The 20,302-nt window shown below is 28.9% G+C and overlaps 1 protein-coding gene across 4 annotated transcripts in view; it reads right to left on the reverse strand.

The window, feature by feature from the left end:
• Positions 1-5,492: 5,492 nt before the first annotated feature.
• Positions 5,493-20,302, reverse strand: part of LOC111632568 — a 74,713-nt gene continuing 59,903 nt past the window's right edge. For all 4 annotated transcript variants that reach the window (XM_023377039.1, XM_023377037.1, XM_023377036.1 and 1 more), the window contains exon 2: positions 5,493-8,250. In XM_023377039.1, coding sequence (XP_023232807.1) covers positions 5,514-8,168 — 2,655 coding nt within the window. In that variant the 5' untranslated portion in view covers positions 8,169-8,250 and the 3' untranslated portion in view covers positions 5,493-5,513. The remainder of the gene's footprint in view (positions 8,251-20,302) is intronic.

Raw genomic sequence — 20,302 nt, forward strand, 5'->3', positions numbered from 1 at the left:
GTGATATTTGAGAGGAAGATGTTATTTTTAAGGTCCAGGTAGATGATCAGTGTAGCCCACAATGACTAACTACCAACCCGGTGTGGTGAGAAAGTACATTAAGTTATAGCTGTGCCAGCTAATATTAACCCGTGTTACCAGCATGCTGGTCTTCCCCATTTTTATGAAACACGCTGGTCATTCTGCAAAAATACAGTGATATTTAATGCATTATCTAATACTGAATTATAATTATAATATCAAATTATATTTTACTATTACTTGTTTAGTTTTATCAGTTTTAATTAATTTTAATTTATCATCATTCAAAAACTTGTTTGCTCATTTTATACTACTATTATATTTATATACTGTATTTTAATTTTATTTTATATACCATATTTACTTGCATATAAGACAAGGTTTTTATTCATTTATCATAGCTTCAAATTCCTAGGTCGTCCTATATGCACGAGTGAAAGATTCCTTGTGTTTTTGCAAATAATTTTTGTGAACTGTGTATTTGCATTTTTTACCGAATGCTTACCCTCTTGTATTTAAAAACAATTATTTTATCTGGGTCATTTGAATTGTTCTTGTTTATTGTCAGGAGTAAAGATGAATAGCAATAGGAAAAGCAAAGCTTTTGAATTGAATACCAGATTAAAATTTCAAAATCACATGGGAGCACAATATAAGTTTTAATCCATTCCCACATGAAAACAGATGATTATTCAGAAATCAAAATTCAGAGAAACTCATAAGTGTAATCAATGGAAAGTGGATTCAACTGTTAAGAATTGGCAATAAAATGTTTCCGATTGTCCAGCTTTACATTAACAAATTATGTTGTTGATTTTACAAGATTTTTCCTTAAAGTTTAAAATGCCAGTAATTTTTGTGGGACAATGTGTGCATTTATGTTCATTTGATACTATACTTGTGAATAAACGAAATAATATTAGAATTGTATTAATAATATAATTTTCTTTATTTTGATCTTTAAAGCCACACCTTGTCCTATGTGCGAGTAAATACAGTATTTAATTTTTTCTTAATACTACAGCTTAAAGTTTTATTCTAATATCTTTAACAATTTAAAAGCTTTATCATTGGTGTATGATATATCATAAATATTTAAACAAGAAAATGAGCTTAAAGAACAAAATTTTCCCACTGACTTAACATGGGGATGAGTTTTATCCCATATCTCCCCATTGTAGGTTGAATTTTAAAATTTGCCCTCTGTCACAACATTCTGTTTTATTACTTCTATTAATAAGAAAAATTTTGTTCAAGTTGGTCAAGTCATTACTTCGCAAAACATGTTTCAACAATTTGTCAAGAATCAACGTTGCTGCCAAGGAAGCTTGCTCGCTACATTTCAATCATCTCACATTTTCACTTTTGTTGTCATAAAACCTAAGAGATCCTCAGTTTGAATGAGCATTTTATACTTAATGTGCAATTAAAAAAGATATTCCATAAGTACACATACATCTACAAACACACCACAATATAAAACATAAAATTTGTTGCTATTTCTATTTAACTGTGTTTTGCTCATTATCATTAAAAATAATTATTATGTCAGATATTTGCATAAAATAAATATGAGTATCAATGTAGAAAATACAAAATCTGATTTTGTTATGAGAAAATTATTATATGGGATTTATTCAAAAAGTTCTAGAAATGTATAAAAAGAATCAAAATGTAAAAATATTAAGATATAAAAATATTTTGATAAATATTAAATAAATTATTATGCTGAGTTTTAATACATTTTCTCCAATAATTTCTCCATTCAGAAAACATTTAGAAAAATTAATTTCTTTCAAACATTACAAAATTTTCTTCAATTCATCTTGAAGAAAACAAATTCCTTTTCTTTTTACCCAAAATTGAAAAAACTTCATAAGTCATTAGAAGGTAGATCAGGAAAATGAATGGTGGCAGAAGATTAGAATTTCCTTGTTTTACTAGTAAATAATTATAATGGCTCTGTGTGGTCTGGAATTGGCATGATGGAGTATCTGCTTTTTCTATTACTATTTCTCAAGTCAACTCAGGTGAATTACTCTCTATTGACACATCTCTGAATTAGCACAAAATGTTAAGATAAACATGCTAATTGATTGCTTAATCTTATGGAATAAATTCATATTCTGTTCTTTTAGACCTTCCATGACATTTTGAAAAAGATTTTAATTTTCTTTTATTTTTTTTTAACATACCATAATTACTATTATAAAAATGCTTGAAACTAAGCATTTGTAAATTAAAACAAATTGTATTTTTGATAGTTTTTATTTTATATTCTTGAAACTTTATTAGCATAATCTTGTATAATGGATCATAGTTTACAGTTACACATTAATACAATTTTTCATTGGTCCCAAAACATTATTTCTTTCAATGGCAAAAATATTTTATTTAAACATCTAGTTCATTATCGAGTTTCATTTATATGTTGTTTTCTTTCTGATGAAGATAATAGATATCACAATATTCTTTTAGAAAATGTACTCAGAATCTGTAGAATAATAAGTGGTGAGTATAAAGATAATACAAGGTCATTAGAATGTACTACAAAATTTGAATGTTTGAATTTTAATACTTTCATTCTACAAAGCATATACTCAAAACTTACATAAAATTCATTGTAAAATTATAAAATTTCAAAACTTAAAATTCATATTTAGTTAGTGTTTGAACATTGAAATATTTAATCAAAAAGCCTAAAGATGGATGTTGAAAATATCCAAAAAACATATGTCTGTTAAATATCAAACTCTCTACAGATTGGAGTTGCTGTATAACATACAGTTCAGAACCCTTGTGTAACTCCAATATAACATGTGCATAGAAATGAACTAACATTTTTGATCTTCCCTTTTTGGATCTTCTTCAGGTCCAGTTTTTCTTGGAAAATTATGAATCCAAAACAAATGTATTAACAAGTTCCAAATATATATATATATATTCTTTTTGTGGAATATTGAACAAATTTTTAAATTTAAAATTATTGTACTGTGCATTCTTCTTGTAGAACATTCACATAATCTATTAAATTCTGATTAAACAAAAAACAAATTGGACAAAGCTTATGCATAGTGATCAAAAGGTTAAATGTAATCACGATCCCATCATGTCTCACGTTTGCAAGAAATTATGTTAGGTGGATACTAAAGAAAAAATTTTTATGCCATCAACAAAGATGTTAAAAGCAGATTTCCTGAACACCACCCTCACTGGATGGGTATGACAATATAGTAATATCAAAGCCTAGGAGGTACTAATAACTTTTAAGGCAGATGTTCAAATAAAATCAATCTTCATTTACCTTTGACAAATTAAATTTATCTCCAGAATTTAGTAAGAAATGAGACAATTATATATTTATATTTTTTCTCTCAAACTGCAGCCCACCCTAGAGGTTAAAATCTATTGATAGGGAATATCACTTTTTACTCAAAAAGTCATGAATCTATCAAATTCCTTTGAGACAGGACACAGATGTTATTTTTCATATGTTGGGACATTGTAAGAATGCTTGTAAGTAGAATTTCTGAACATTAAGACAACAGACCCAACTCATTACCGTCTAATAGGGTACTGGAAGACATATATGGTCCATTATAGTCAGATACTCTGTTCAAGTTCAGATAGAAATATTTTATTAATTTGGAAGACCTTATGCATTTCAATCAGTAATGTATACAATCAGTCCATCCTGAATGCTTGCAAAGTAAGTTTAGTTAGTTAAAGAGCATGTGTCCTTCCTTACCCCTCAAGGTTTGTGTTTGGTCACTGTTTACATGTTTTAACAAAATTGATTTAAAAAGTTTGTTTGAATGTAATTTCTACAAAACTTCATTTAGTAATGTTATGTAAAAATCTTCATAGTTATACAGCTATTACTTCTTTTTCAACATGTAAATGTTTTTATGAAACAAATTTTTCTGTAAAAAAAAGTCTTTAAAAATCCAAATTTAAAATCTGTTTTACTTTGATATAATTCTATTAAAAAATTTTAAAGAGTTTTTGTACATTAAACTGAACTTATACAAATATGATATTCTTTTTCGAATCCTTTTTGGAATATGTTAAATAAGCTGTTTGATTTCTGTATGTGTTCTAAGTCTATTTTATCTCACCTAAAGGTAATAATTAATGCACTATTGAAAGTGTTTATATGAGTCTTGTTTGTTATTAAATATTTTTTTCTAATACCAACAAACAATTTGTTTTTGTCTTTTCATTATTGTGTAAAATATTGGTGAGCATAATGTAAAAGCTGGTTTAATTATTAATACTTTTTTCCAACTTTTGGATACTTCTGCATACTTAGTGACTTCCATTTAATAACTTTTTCTGAATTTTCTTGTTAAATACAACATTTAAATATCATCTTTACTATCATGTCTTAAATATATTGAATTCTGTTGGGATATTAATTCAGTCTACGGGTACTAAACAACTCTTTGACCCGTAGACTGAATTAATATCCCACAGTACTTTAAAGAATCCTACTACAAACAACTTGTATTCACTGTATCCACTATTTCATTATTCTATTATTCAATGCTAATTACCTATAATTGAAAGAAAACAGAATTTCATACTTTCATACAGGTAAAGTATGAAAGTTTGAATTACTGTAAATGGCAAAGAATATACAGCAAGGCTGTTATTTGATTTTTTTATTTTTTATTCATTTATAATCTGTATTAAACTTTTAGCAGGATTCAATACTCTAATTACAGTTCTGTATATCAATTTTTCCTAACCTCAGCTAGGTGACTACTTTACTTATGTGGCCAGATATACAGATAGCTCAAAAGATGGCCACACCCTTGATATAAATTATGCATTTACATTAAGAGGAATTAAAATATATTTAACTTTAAATGTTAAAAATCCATACATGTCAAATAAAGATATAAAAAAAAAACCAATCAGCAAGGAAAATATATATAAAATATTTAATTATATAAACACAGTAAAGTATATTGGTGTATGATATAGTAAAGTTACAAAATGGAACCAGTTCAATGGCATCAAAGAATTTTTAGCTTAACATTTAAAAAAAATTTTTAGTTTTCTATCTACATGAATTTACCTAATTATTTAATCCATAAGAGATATTAAAATAATTATTAGTTATTAATATTTAATTCAATTTATTGTAATTTATAAATCAGAACTGTAAACAGGGAGTTCATTTGTCATTTCAGTTTATTGTGCATCACTTTGTATCACTTTTTGTACAAAAATAACTGCTGACTTATGTAAGTTACTTTTCAGTAAAAAAGAATGAATTAATCTGAAATAAGAATCTACTTACAGAAGATAAAGATAGCAAATACAAAAAAATTTGCAAAAATAAAGCTAATTTCACTTAAAGAAACTCAAAATAAAACTAACATAAAAAGTTCAATAAAATATTTTAAGTTCTTTGAAAATTTAATATAATTAACAAAAAAAAAAAACATTTCTATTTCCAACATATTACTCATATTATATTAATATTACACTAATATATAAAAAAGAGAAAAATAAAACTGACCTGAACCATTCATTACAAGATTAGCATGAGTGTCTCTGTCTCCATTTATAGGCATTACAGGTAATAAATGGACAGGTGTAGGGTGATTAACAAACTCATTAATTTCTGTATTCCCTGTCTTTTCTTTAGAAAATGATTGAGTAGATTCAATATGCTTTACTTCACTGGACACACATTGTTGTTGTTCAGTTTCAGAGTAAATATTATTTGCAATTTCTCTGGAATTTCCAAACGGATTTTGTAAGGCTTGTTTTAGCATTCCAGTTTTGTGTCCATTCTGACCTGCAGATATGACCACACTAACGGCATTAGAAGGCATGTTACATTCATCATTTATATCTGATTTTATCATTGGCTCTCGATGATAGTGATCAACAGGCACAGAAGAAGAATGTACAAATAAAGGCTGGGTAGTGGGCAACTGTGATGTAGGAGGAGGAGAAAGAATGGAATCTGAAGGATTATCAGCTAAATGAAGTACTGATCCTCTAATTTCTCTTTGTGAAAGTTGTTCTTGCTCTAGAGTATATGTCTGAGTTACTGGAATTTCAGTTCTTATAACTGCACGTTTATACAGATCAGAAGGATGTTCTTGGATGTGCGTATTAATTTTAGATTGATTTTGAGGTAATGGAGACCAATGTTGCATTGATGTCTGTGATTGTACTGGCAACTGATTTACTGATGGAGAAATATTTGAAAAAGCAACTGTTGGTAAAGGACTTTGATGCTGAGATTTCACAATTGGTGAAATTGGAATAGGAGTATGGCTAGGAGATACAGCAGGTGTAGTTGATCTGGAATTTCCAAGGGATACTAACATATTAGCTGCCTCAGTCTCATCAACATCAAACTGTCCTTGAACTCTGTGATCTCTGTCAATTGAACCTGCAGGACTTGTCTTATCTTCCTGTGATATTTCATCCCATTCAATTTCTTTTCCTCCAACAGAATCTTTAATTGTTCCTTTTCGACGGCCAGGAAATATCAAAGATGGTGACCTCATATTATTCTTTCCTTTTGAAGCTAAATGTCTTGAACAGTATCCACGACGCTGTGATTCCTTTGTGCAACCATCTTTAGAACACAACCTTCTCCACTGTTTACCATTAAATTTTTTTCTAATTCCATTTGGAGTTGATACAATATCCCCCTTTTTATATTTTAAAGCTGTTAATGCTGGAGAAGGAAGTGATGAAACATGTTCAAAAGAACCAACATTTGGAGGACTAATATCTTCTTTTCTTAAACTGCTTGATGATCGATTATTAGTAACAGGTATAGCTAAATGTAAATTTGGTGAATGACCAATATCAAATCTAATATTTTCTTTTCTAAGATCATCATCTGAAGATTCATCTGCTAAGTGAGGACTTGCACTATTTGTAAATTGTTGTTTATTTGCAAGTTTTAGCAAATTATCTGCATTTGTTTTCATGTTGTTATTTTTATTTATTAATACAGAATTATCAACTACAAACATTTCAGAACTAGATATATTTGTAGTTACTTTTTGTGGTAAAAGTTGTTGAACAGTTTGTATATCTGTTGGCACAGGAGGTTCTGGTTGAAACTGATGTGTTACAATTGCTGGAGATAATTGATTTTGCCAATGAACTTGTGGAATTGGGGGTAATTGTGATGGCTGATCATCAGATAAGTTTAGTTCTTCCCACCATGGAGGTAATAATAATCTTAGATTTGCTCTTGAGACCCATAAAGTTTCACCCTTATTGGCATATTTTGAAGGAACTTCAAGTTTCACATTATATTGCACAGGTTTGGCACTTAGTACCATTACAACGCCTTCTACAAATATATTTTCTTCTGAATTGTCTCTTACACATACACGTGCTCCAACTGTTACTTGGCCTGGAGAAGGACTATGGTCACTTACAATGTCATATTTTCTCTGTCCTAAAACATCATTAATTACAATTGTACCTTGATTTGCATCAAATAAAACTTCAACATCAAAGTCAGATCTAATTTCTTTAATAACTCCTGGCAAATAAAAACCATCTCGTTTAGCAAGAATTCTATGACCTTTCCATTCTTTCAAATCTATTTCAGTTCCAGTAATTAAGTTCCTTTTGTTTAAATGATCAGAAATGAGATTGCTCTCTGAAATATCTTTAACTGGTTGTTGATCACAGCTTGTTTGAAACTGTTCTACTTCTGCTGGACTGAACTTTCGTTTCTTTGGAACTTTTCTGGCAGCTTTTCGAAGGCTCTCTGAAGAATCTTTTTCATTTGGAGAAACTATTGTTTTACTATTATTGTTTTTAATTATCATGGATGATTGTTCTTCTTTATTACATGGTGAAGTCAATATATCATCTTTTTTATTCATTGTAAAATCTCCAGATTTATTTTCTGAGACAGATTCACCTAAATCTGAAGGATTTTTTTTAATTCCACTTGTATCATCTTTATTAATTACTGAATGCTTAGTCATTTTAGAATCATCAAATTCTAATTCATTTGATGTGTAAGATTCAGTAATTTTCTTTCTCTTATTTCTTGACGGTCTGGTTTGTAAAACTGAATGTTTGTTTCCTGTAATATTTTTGGCATTATCAGATTTTCTATTTCGCGTATCATTCCTTTGATTCATTATTATTATACTTAATATTTTTCTAAATCACAATATCATAACTTCTCTTTCAAACTGCATAATGTTCATATTTGCAATTTCCCTAAAAAATAAAAAAATAAAAATACTTTTTAAAACTGGTTTAATATATTTTTTCAAATTTATTCCATAAATTAAAATTATATTACAGTAAAAACCTAAATATACTAATATAAGTAGCATTATATTATATCATAGCAGCTTATTCATTAGTACAGTAATACCCCGAACTTATGCGATAGGTGGGACCGAGCGATAACCATGTAAGTCGAATTCGTTTAAGTCGGGGTATAATTTCGCATATAAATACATACAAATAATTTTTAATTGGGGCCGGAGACTAAAGAAAACAATAATTTAGAAAAAAATGTTTAATAAAATCTTAGATAATACATATGTATAACAAATTAGGCCTATATTATTTTACAATTTTTCACATTTACTTGATTATTACGCCATAATTTTAACATTGTTTCCATCTCAGCGATAATACCGTGACGTTTACGAATGATGCTTGAATTTAAAGATTGAGCATTTTTCACAGCTTCGAGAATTTTTTCTTTGCCTTTTATAATTGTTCTGACCGACAATTCCGGTAGATCAAACTTCTTTGCCAATTCACAAATTTTCATTTTTGTATCGAAGTCTTTAATAATGGGTACGTTCGTAAAGTCAAACGAGTTAAACGCGTTAGTAACGAATCGTTCGAAAAGTCTAACGAAATAGGAATAACGATGACGTCATTCTCGTTTAACTCGTTCGACTTTACGAACATACCCAATGTTAACTTTACATTCCAAAGATAAAGTTTTTCTTTTCTTGTTTGATGCAGAAGAATTAGTTCTACTTCGTTTGGATGACATAGTAGAGTCTCTCGAGTCTCCGTAGATATAACAAACACAGAAATAAATAACACAAAATAAATTGTAGCTATGTGTGGATTCCGCGCGACACATCCAAACATGTAAGCTGAACAATAGTGTGGGGGGAGTGAGTAATCAAGGGTTGCGTGGCGCTCAAACAAAAGACGAATCGACAAGATTTGAAAATCGCATAACTCCGGGTTCGCGTAAGTCGGGGTATTACTGTATTATATCTTAATAAGACTTTTGCTTGTAACCATACCAATAAAATACAAGTTGACATCTTTAATTAAATACTATCTTCTAATCTTAATACAAGTTTAGAAATATAAATTAAATAGAAATTTTAATATAAAATCTCATAATTTAAATTTATTTAAGTTAATACAAGATTTATTTTGTAAAACTTTGAAGGTATATAAGTGTTAATAAAAGATGTATTAATTATCTATTGATTCATATATAATGGATTAATAGTTAGAAACAATCATCCAACAATGCCAATTGTCTACTGTTTCCAAAGATATTGTTAAATTTTGATAGTTAAAAGTCAAGGGATGGCAAGATAGGAGTGGTATAACATATCTCAAGTGGAGACAAACTTAATAAAGATTTTACTTGTTATTAGCATTTACAATTTTTTATTTATAAACAATTGTAAATGCTAATAAAACTCATCCTACCCTGAAAATTAAGCTTTTTACCATTTTATAATAATTATATAACAATGTTTTTAATAAAATATCATAATAGATAGTACCACATAGTTTTACATGTTGCCAAGAAAGTTATGCAACTCATTGCTGGATTTATCTCTATTTAAGATATGTACATGATACCTTAATTGCATGGAATGGTACAAGGAGTGAGTTACTCTTTATAGAGCTTTTGAATTCCATCTATCCTTCCATAAAGTTTTCACTAGATGATGAATTTAATAATTGTTCCATCTCATTTTTGGATTGTTCTATCAAAAGATTACAATTAGGCTTATTTGTCAGCATATAATACAAATTTAATAGTCAGCCTTTACTTAAAAAACAGCCTGCAAAATAAGTTCAGCAAGCTGTTTTTTAACGCAACCATTTTCTGCTCTGGTCCATAGGGTTGCTTAATACTTACCACACTGAAAGAAAATGGCTGACTTCTTGAACAATATAATGTCTAACTCATATTTCAGCTGGAATAAATAATTTTATAAACAAGAAGTATGATAACAAATATACGAGCGCTAAGACGGCTTTTCTTTTTCACTAGACTTATTACACCATCAATGAAACAGAAAACAGACTTTAGAAAGACTTTTTATTTATTTGAGAATGCATTTCGGATAATTATATCCCTTTTCAACTCTTTTGTTACAACTACACAGGGTAAATTAGCATAACGTGTACAAGTTAGTAAAAAAATTTACTAAAATGTTACAAAATTGTAAAAGAACTTACATGAGACTTACATGGACTATGAGAAATGCAGGAGTTGTGACATTAGAAAAAATATGGATGGTGATTATTGCTTAACAGGTATAAGCTACAATAATGATTAAAATGGAAAAGATTTACAAAAGGGGAACAATTAACATAGATGTAAAAAAATTTTTTGAACTTACAGCAAACATGACGGCCTGGTACATAGTATTGGAAAAAACATCCCAGTAAGCATGACACAATGTTGAGTTAACAGAAACAGAAAGGAGGGAACAGAAACAGATTGTTTTAATTTACAGTAGAGTTTCATAGGATGGGGAATGCCATCCTATGAAACTCTAATAATAGGTTACTCTACCGTAAACTAAAACAATCTGTTTCTGTTCCCTCCTTTCTGTTTCTGTTAACTCAACATTGTGTCATGCTTACTGGGATGTTTTTTCCAACATTATGTACCAGGCCGTCATGTTTGCTGTAAGTTCAAAAAATTTTTTTACATCTATGTTAATTGTTCCCCTTTTGTAAATCTTTTCCATTTTAATCATTATTGAAGCTTATACCTGTTAAGCAATAATCACCATCCATATTTTTTCTAATGTCACAACTCCTGCATTTCTCATAGTCCATGTAAGTCTCATGTAAGTTCATTTACAATTTTGTAACATTTTAGTAAATTTTTTACTAACTTGTACACGTTATGCTAATTTTCCCTGTGTAGTTGTAACAAAAGAGTTGAAAAGGGATATAATTATCCGAAATGTATTCTCAAATAAATAAAAAAGTCCTTCTAAAGTTTGTTTTCTGTTTCATTGATGGTGTAATAAGTCTAGTGAAGAAGAAAAGCCGTCTTAGCGCTCGTATATTTGTACACAAGACTAGACACGAAGCTTATCACATAAGAAGTAGGATACTAATGGGTTCACCAGTATTAGGTAACCTAGCAGAAACAGTGGTAGAATGGATAGAAGCACCAATGGATAAGGAAATACAAAAGTAATATTAAACTAATCTATAGATACACTGATGATCTAAACATTATTTGAAACAATGACTGCTCAATAGAGGACTTCATGAAAGCAGCTGACACCAATAAAGTGGGCATTACTCTCAAAATAGATCAGAAAAGTTCATCAAAAGTAAACTTTTTAGATGTAATAGTTTTAATATTTATAATTTAGAAAATTTTCCGTGAATAGAACATCCCATTTAAATTTCTAACCAATGAAGTATTCTAAATGCAAATTTAAACTGAAACAAATTAAATAAATAACTAAATAAAAATAAAAACCCCTGAATTATGTCTCCCCCTATAATATTAATAATAATTTTATTAGATGTAATAGTAAAAAAGCAATATTGTACCAAAGTGTACAAAAAGCCAGGCAACAGCAGTGCATATAATCACTGGTATTCCAATGATTCCATTGCTCATGAACTGGCAGCATATACAGCCATACTGAAAAAAATAGTCTCTCACTCAACCTATTATTAGCACAGAAAATAAGAGATCAGCTTGATAATTGATGTAGCATATATGCATGGGATCCCATAAAAAGTAATACAGGGATTGGTGAAAGCTTGTCTAAATTAAACAGATACATATAACATGAAATCTACAACTAAATTTAAAAAATTCAGCATTGAGGTACTTAACTTTCTCTACTTAAAGAGAAAGAAATCCAAACTGGAAAAGTGCAGATATAAATCACCTCATTAACCTTAGTTTTATTTCCAATATTATCTTAAAAATGACAAATGTTTTCGAACAGCTTGATTGTCCTGTTTCAGGTCAGTAATGTATGTTCTATTTAGAATGTTCATTCTATCGCATTCTACATTCGATTTCAATTCAAACTTCAAATATTTTTGCAATTTAAAAATTTTAATTTACCTAATTAAATTTTACAACTGATGTATTCTATTTAATTTTTATATTAACATCCTATTGGTTAATTGAGGTTATTATAATAATCTTTTGTCAGAGTTATCATAAAAAGCTTTCCAAGCATATGATAACAAATCCACATCTCATATGTTAATGCACTCTCTCTTCAAGGATGTCTTATATATTTCTAACGTCTCTAAAAATTTAGTTTCTTCTCTAATAAAAAACTTTTTAATCAGTGTTGCTTGCTCCAATTTAGCTTCAATTCCTGGCTCCAAGGCATATATGGATAGCACTGTTGTTTGTTATACTGCCTCTTTTATATGCCAGCTCTTTTCCTCCATTGCATTATATTTATCTCAGCTTCTTGTTATATTCCACTACTATTATATCTCTACCTGCATTACTATAATCAAATAATAAACTCCAAATACCTTTAAAATGCAGTCTATTTTAACACTTCTCAAACGTTTTTGGTCAGATTAACAGACCTTCTTCAGGATCGAACTAATAGAATTTAAATTTGCCAAACGGAAATTCCAAAACATTCTATAATCTTCTCATAATATGCAGAAGCCTGGCACATTTACAAATACAGAGAAAAAGGGCAAAATATAAATTTTTGAGAGTCAAGCAGGGTAGCATTGGCATGAAGGCAGCGGTGGCATTACAATTATAAAAATGGACATGCGCAATTGAATATGAGAAGATTATAGAACGTTTTGGAATTTCCGTTTGGCAAATTTAAATTCTATTAGTTCAATCCTGAAGAAGGTCTGTTAATCTGACCGAAAATGTTCAAGAAGTGTTAAAATAGACTGCATTTTAAAGGTATTTGGAGTTTATTATTTGATTCCACTACTATGTTTTTAGACTCTGCCTTGGGGTGATGTCATGTCATATATATATATATATATATATATATATAATCAAACAAAAAGGGATGTAGGCAACAGGGTNAAAATTATATATATGACTATATATCACCCCAAGGCAGAAAACAACCCAGCTGAATCTTGGGTTCCTTGAACACACCATAAGTGTGACTTAAGGAACACAAATACAATGTAGAAAAGGGACATAGTAATACAATTTTAGCAACTATGTCAAAGGTGGAAGGTTCTGTAATAAAGTGGGATGATGCAAACACCATTAAAAAACTATATTCTCCAACCATCATTATGGATATGGAAAAAAATAGACATTTACAAGAGTAAGATCAAAGAGCAGTGCCTGAATGCAAGAGATGCAAATGAACTGTAGTGACCTTCAGCTTGGAAATACATCATTGAAGAAAGATTTGAATATAAAAACCCCTGAATTATGTGAATCTAATAATTCCCCCCTAGAATCATATTTGGCTTATGTGTTATACTCTTATAATTTTTTGTGTATATATTTTTCTTATTCACATATTTATTTGTTTTATTAATCTTGTATTAATGATCAATTTGCTGACGATCACGCCAAAATATTATATTGTAAAAAAGGGAAGGCACTGAGGTCGGCGTTATGTGTGCGTTTTTATGTGGCGAATAAAAAACGCACACATAACGCCGACCTCAGTGCCTTCCCTTTTTTACAATATAATCTTGTATATTTTTTTAGGTTTATTTTTATTTATTGTTAACCTTATATTTTCCATAAGTTATTTATTTAATTTGTTTCAATTTAAATTTGTATTTAGAATACGTCATTGGTTAAAAATTTAAAAAGGGTTAAAAATTTAAAAAGGGTGTTCTATTCATGGAACATTTACTAAAAACCACTTTAAGAAACCTGATGATGGCCTATAAGAATAGGCTGAAAGCATTAGTTATTAAAAATATTCTCCCTAGCAAATGCATAGGTGTGGTCATAAATTTGTAATTTATTCCTGCTGAGCACATCCAAACTGTAGAGCTGGGAAAGTAAAAATCAAGAAGTTAAAAAAAAGTATTTCATAGTGTTGGGCAAAACTGGCAGGGATGATAACACCATTAGCAAAAAAATATAATATCCAAGTAGTGTTACCACCCTGACAGTCTGGGAATCGACTCACTGTCTGGGTGAACAATCAATTTTGTCTGGGAATATCGTGTGCAATCTGTCAACCCTTTTTTTTGCTTGTACAATTCATCTTCATATATGTCTCCAATATCCAATAGAGCTAAGTCATCTGTAGTTGTTTTTTCTTACTTTAGTTACTTACGTTATTCCTACCCAAGTCTCCCTAGTCCCTAACTGTAACTGATTTAGAACCGGCATGCACTGCACGTTACTCTTCACATTGCAAAATGACATTGCGCATGCATCAGGAACTTCTGTTCAAACAAACCTCACCTGCCATCCAGGTCAGCGATTTTGAAAAGGTGGCAACACTACATCCAAGTAATAATTAAAAGATTACCCTCAATTGTACAGATAATTAGAACAGACAAAAAATGTGGTGGCAGAAGTTAAAAAGCTGGGAATTTATATAATCAGATCAAGCAAAGGGAGTAATGAATTTTTCCTATATAAAATCTACTTACAGATCAGTGAATCTCAGTGTCAAAGAGGATTTTGAATCCATTACCTAATACCCTATAAACAGCATGATTTTACTGCAATGAGTCCTAGTAGTAGAAATATGTTGAAAACAACCCATAGTGCTTAAAAGCCAATATGACAAAGAATGTAAGAATTCTGGAGCAATGTTTCATTTACATCTTAAAAAGCATCTAATCATCATTAATGCACAGGACTTAAAAAAACTGGACACCAGATGAATAGGAATACCAGAAACCTTCCAATAACTAGTTCAGATTAATTAGAGTACATTATATTATCACCTGAATTATTACTTACAAAAGATGGCATCCCTACAAAACCAACAATTCTTCCATATTAAACTTTTTAGAACTTCAAATAACTCCTATATATAAAATCATAAATACAATGTAATAATAAACAAACAATTCTACATCTAAAAAAATATGTGCTTTCTAATAACTAAACAGTATTGAATGCAGAAAAGTGTAAAAAGCAAACAACAAAAAAATCAGAAAGTTAATGAATTTACAAATTAATGTTCAATAAAATTACCACAGTATTGGAAACAGCATGTTCAATATGACTCACATGATGCTGTAAACACAATTTCAGATAATCTTGAAGGTTACAAACCAAGGACAAAATAATAGTACTGAAATCCTTAGAAAATAATTGCATTTTTCTGTTTATAATAAAAAAAATGTAAAAATCTGGGGGTCATTTTTTTGACTGATCACCGTACCTCTGTTATATATAATAGCCAGAAAAGTAAAAATCTTGGCTAAAAATAGTTTCATTCATGTTCCAGATAAAAACACCAAAATGTGTAAGAAAAGATGATTTATCAATGTTTCACAAACAGTGATAAATCATCTTTTCTAGAGATGATAATGATATAAAAAAGTCTAAACTTCTTTATCCACAAAGAGTGTTAATTATTATATCATCTATCCTATTAAACAACTAAGTATGGATACACAGGTTTTATAATCTAGAAATATGATGAACAAGTCAATGAAGGTTCAAAAATCTCTTAGTTATATCTTTTATTATCTTTAATAAAATAAGTCCTACACTTTTATGTATTTCAAATCAGGTTTTACTGTTAATGAGGAGGAAGAAATCTAATATTACAAGACTTTTCCTATTGTAATTGAAAATAAACTTTCCACGTCTATAAATCATATAGCATAATATCCAAATACAGTAGAGCGTCGATTATCCGAAAGTCAATCATCCGAAAGAATTCCAGTCGGCAAATTTAAATTTTCACCAGTGCTGTGGTGCTGCAATCTTTGGCTATGTCTTGGGCTACTCAAATATTTTACGTTTTTGATACTAAATTAACTTCTGAAGCATAATTTTTTGTTGTTTTTATATTTTTCAATATATTTATTTTGTTCGTACAAAATAAAAAAATTTTTAACGATATGATAGTCTTTGTTAGGCTTAACATCGACGAAAATTCAACGCAAAGCGACACGCAACGGAGAAAAATGTCAAGATGGGATAAATTAATATATTTTTTCGTACATAATCGGTTATCCGAAACATCGATCTTCCAAACAACCCCAGTCCCCAATTGATTTGGATAATCGACGCTCTACTGTATTCTCATATAAATTTTATAGCAAATTTAATAAAACTATAGATCTGTTTATTGTTAAGACTAGAAAACATATATCTATTACTAACAATACTTTAAAAATAAATTATATCATCATATTGTTCTCATATTCTATCTATGCAATATTTATTAAGCTGTTCTTTAAATTGTCGATCTTATAAAGTCCAATTGAATTGAAACATGAAAATCTATCTTTATCAAATAAAACAATTTTATCTTTAGTACCAAGTTTGATAATTATTATATTTTAATGGCTATATTTTTTAAATATCTTGTTGATGACTAATGTGATTTTCATTTCATTATATAAGGGGATTGTTTATCTGTCTTTTCTGATTAAATATTACCTATAGTTTCAAATTTCTGATATATGTCATAAATCAACCTTGTAAAACTTTGTCTGAATATTCATTTTAAAATAGATCTGTTTATGCAAAAGAATATAAAGTACAAGTTATGTAACTAATAGTTATAAATTTTGTGGTAGGAACAAAAACAAAAAAACACCAAAACCAGTTGTAAAAATCTAATATAGTGGACCTTTCAACATTTCCAGAAGCCACCCAATGTTGCAGAATCAAAATTGCAAATATTTTAGGCCACATTCAATGGCCGGCCTCAGGCATTTTCACAGAGTTTTGTAGTAGCAGTCAAACCTATGTAAATATTCTGATAATGCCTGAAGCTGGTCACTAAATGGGACTGAAAACATTTGCAGTTTCAATTTTGCAACATCAGGTGGCTTCTGGAAATGTCGAAAGGTAGAGTTGATTACTAGTATAGTAACTCCAGCTATATGTATAGTCTATGTTCTAATATATTGGACTTTTACAACTGGTTTTGGTTTGATTTTTGAACGTCTGGAGATATATAGAGTCATCAATAATCACATCACCATTAATTATAAGGAGACGTGTCTATATGGTGGACATAGTATGAAGTTCCATACAGAACTATCTTATCATCTCCTTTTTGTTTTTTCTTTAATTTCATTTGTTTTTTTAATTTTTTAAAGTAACATTTTTAATATAGCTATAAGGTTCATTTGTTTATACTATGGCACATGTGTCTATCCAAAATTCGATTTGAATTTTGTTCTTCAGTTCAAAATATTTTTCGGTTCTACATTAGGCTTATGTAACCTAATAATGTCCATTTGAAACATGAAAATGTTTGTTCTGGTAAATATATTTGTCTTTTACAACTGGTTTTGATGGTTTTTTTTGTGTTCCTAAGTACAAGGTGTCCAAAATTAAACTTGTCATTTCCCAGCTGGCTATAGCAAAAACTAATCATCAGGAAGTCATGAAAGCCTTAATGAGATGATGGGAATTTTTTAGAGCAAAAAAGTTAGTTCTAAAACTACCACTAGAAAGCATTTTTCAAGCTAAAATAGTAGGCATATTGACCTGCAAGATCTCCCGACTTGAATCCATGCATTTTTGGCTCTGAGGCTATCTCAAAGATTTGATGTTCTATGATTCCATAACATTTGTGTCAAATCTTAAGGACAGCATTGTATATCATATGTGTAACATTCCAAGACATACACAACATGCAACCATTGAACATGTTGTTTTATGCTCTCAGATGGATCCATTTTTGCTGTAGCCAGCTGGAAAATGTCAAGTTTAATTTGGGGCACCTGAATTATCAGTTTTAATAAAATTATTGTCATAAATGTTGTATATAAGTATTTTTTTCTGTTTCTACTAGAAGCACTAATTCAAAACCAACTTAATACAACTAAATTGCTATAACTTTGAAAGGTAAAATATAATGTTGTATCACAATTCAATATCAAGTTCTACCTAAGGAAATCAAAAATAAAGAAAATTAAAAATATTATTAAATAAATAGTATAAACTCCAATTAAGCAGTTAAATTCTATCTTGGTAATGCAATAACAAAGACATTTTCAATACTGTTTGTTATCATATTTTATTTTAATTGTAAGAATAATCATGATTTTATTCTAAGTACAATGCTTTCTCATCATAATTTTATTCTAAGTACAATGTTTTCTCATCATGATTTTATTCTAAGTACAATGTTTTCTAATCATGATTTTATTCTAGGTACAATGTTTTTGGTATATAAAAATACCATAAACTCAAGTTTAGAACAAAAACAATAACCAAAACTGCCAGATTCAATCCACCTATTTTTATATGACTAAATTTAATTAATAAATAATTAATTCAATACTATACAATGTGTTAACAATAAGACTGATGTTCTATTATCTCAAACAAAGCAGTAACTTTCTTTTCTAAATTTAATGTAGATTAAAAAACATCAAAATTAATTAGTTTTCCTGTGGTGTCAAATACATTTTCTAAAGAAATATGCCATCCTATATCTCTACCCATGGTGGAAAAAAATCACACATAAAAACCTTTAAAAATGTAGGCTTCCTGCAGCAAAATCCATAAAAAAGTTTGACTAAAGTATTTCATATTGTTTCTGAAAAATTAAAAAAATAAACATTTTTGTAGCACTTTATTCCTCTTTATCTCAAATATTAAGTATTTTTTGGATACTAGCTTTTTTCCCCTAATTACACAATTTTTTTATGTTTATCATCTCTCAAAGTTTAACCAGTCTTATCATTAACAATCCGTATATAAGAATCTATCATTTCATATCTTTAATAATTAATTAGATAATTTAAATTAATTTAATTAATTATTTTAAAATGCTTTTTAAAGGCTGATTAAAACAGAATTTGAACTTTAATACAGACTTAATTAGGCAAGCATAATTGATAACATGCTTGCATACATAGCCAAGCATTTGCCCTAAATACTCGGCTTATAAATCCACTATTTTTAATAATAGTTTTGGGTTGTTTAATATACCATATTTATTCACATATAACATGAGGTTTTTATTCATTTTTCACTGCTTCAAAACCTAAGTCATCCCATATGTACGAGTGAAGGATTCTTTGTGCTTTTGCAATAATTTTTGTGAACCATGTATTCACATTTTTTACCAGATGCTTACCCTCTGGTGTTTAAAAACAAAAAGTATTTTATCTGGATCATTTGAATCGTTTTGGTGTATTGTCAGGAGTTAAGATGAATAGCAATAGAAAAAGCAAAGCTTTTGAATTAAATTCCAAATTGAAATTCCAAAATCACACGGGAGCCCAATATGCTTTAACTAATTTGAAATTAATATGGTCTATAAAAAATTTATTCACTAATTTGTCATTTTTATTTTAAAACGAATTATCTACAATTAATTTAAATTCTTATTATTTATGTCTTTAAAATCTCTCTTTCCCATCATATCAATAAAAATCACATATTTAATAAATGATATTGTAAAAATCATAAAACAAGAATGCAATTCAATCATAAATTATCTCTTATTTGAACTTAAATTCTTCAAATAAGAATTAAAAGTAAAACAAAAAAGATATTAGTTTCATTCATATTGGCAACTATCAACTAGAAATCTGCACTGTCCAGTAACTATTGCTGATAGTTGTACAGCTGAAGGTCACCTTGAATTTCAGCTTAGTAGAAACTACGAATTTAATACTGTTGTTTTCACTATTTTTAAGGTAACTATAGTTGCAATTCCCATGAAATAAATAATCTCATAATTCAGAACTCTAATAATCATATAGTGTCTAGTCTAGTTAAAAAGAATAAGAATCATTCAACAGATATGAATACTGTAAAGACATTTTGTATGCAATAATCTATTAAGCATTAGTCTCTTAAACTTTACAAAGTTCATATTAAAATTTGTGAAATCATCATTCCTCATTAATAAGGTCACAAGTT

The sequence above is a fragment of the Centruroides sculpturatus genome, unplaced genomic scaffold, assembly GCF_000671375.1.
Source record: "Centruroides sculpturatus isolate CEXI.00-Female unplaced genomic scaffold, Cexi_2.0 scaffold722, whole genome shotgun sequence".
NCBI lineage: Eukaryota > Metazoa > Arthropoda > Arachnida > Scorpiones > Buthidae > Centruroides > Centruroides sculpturatus.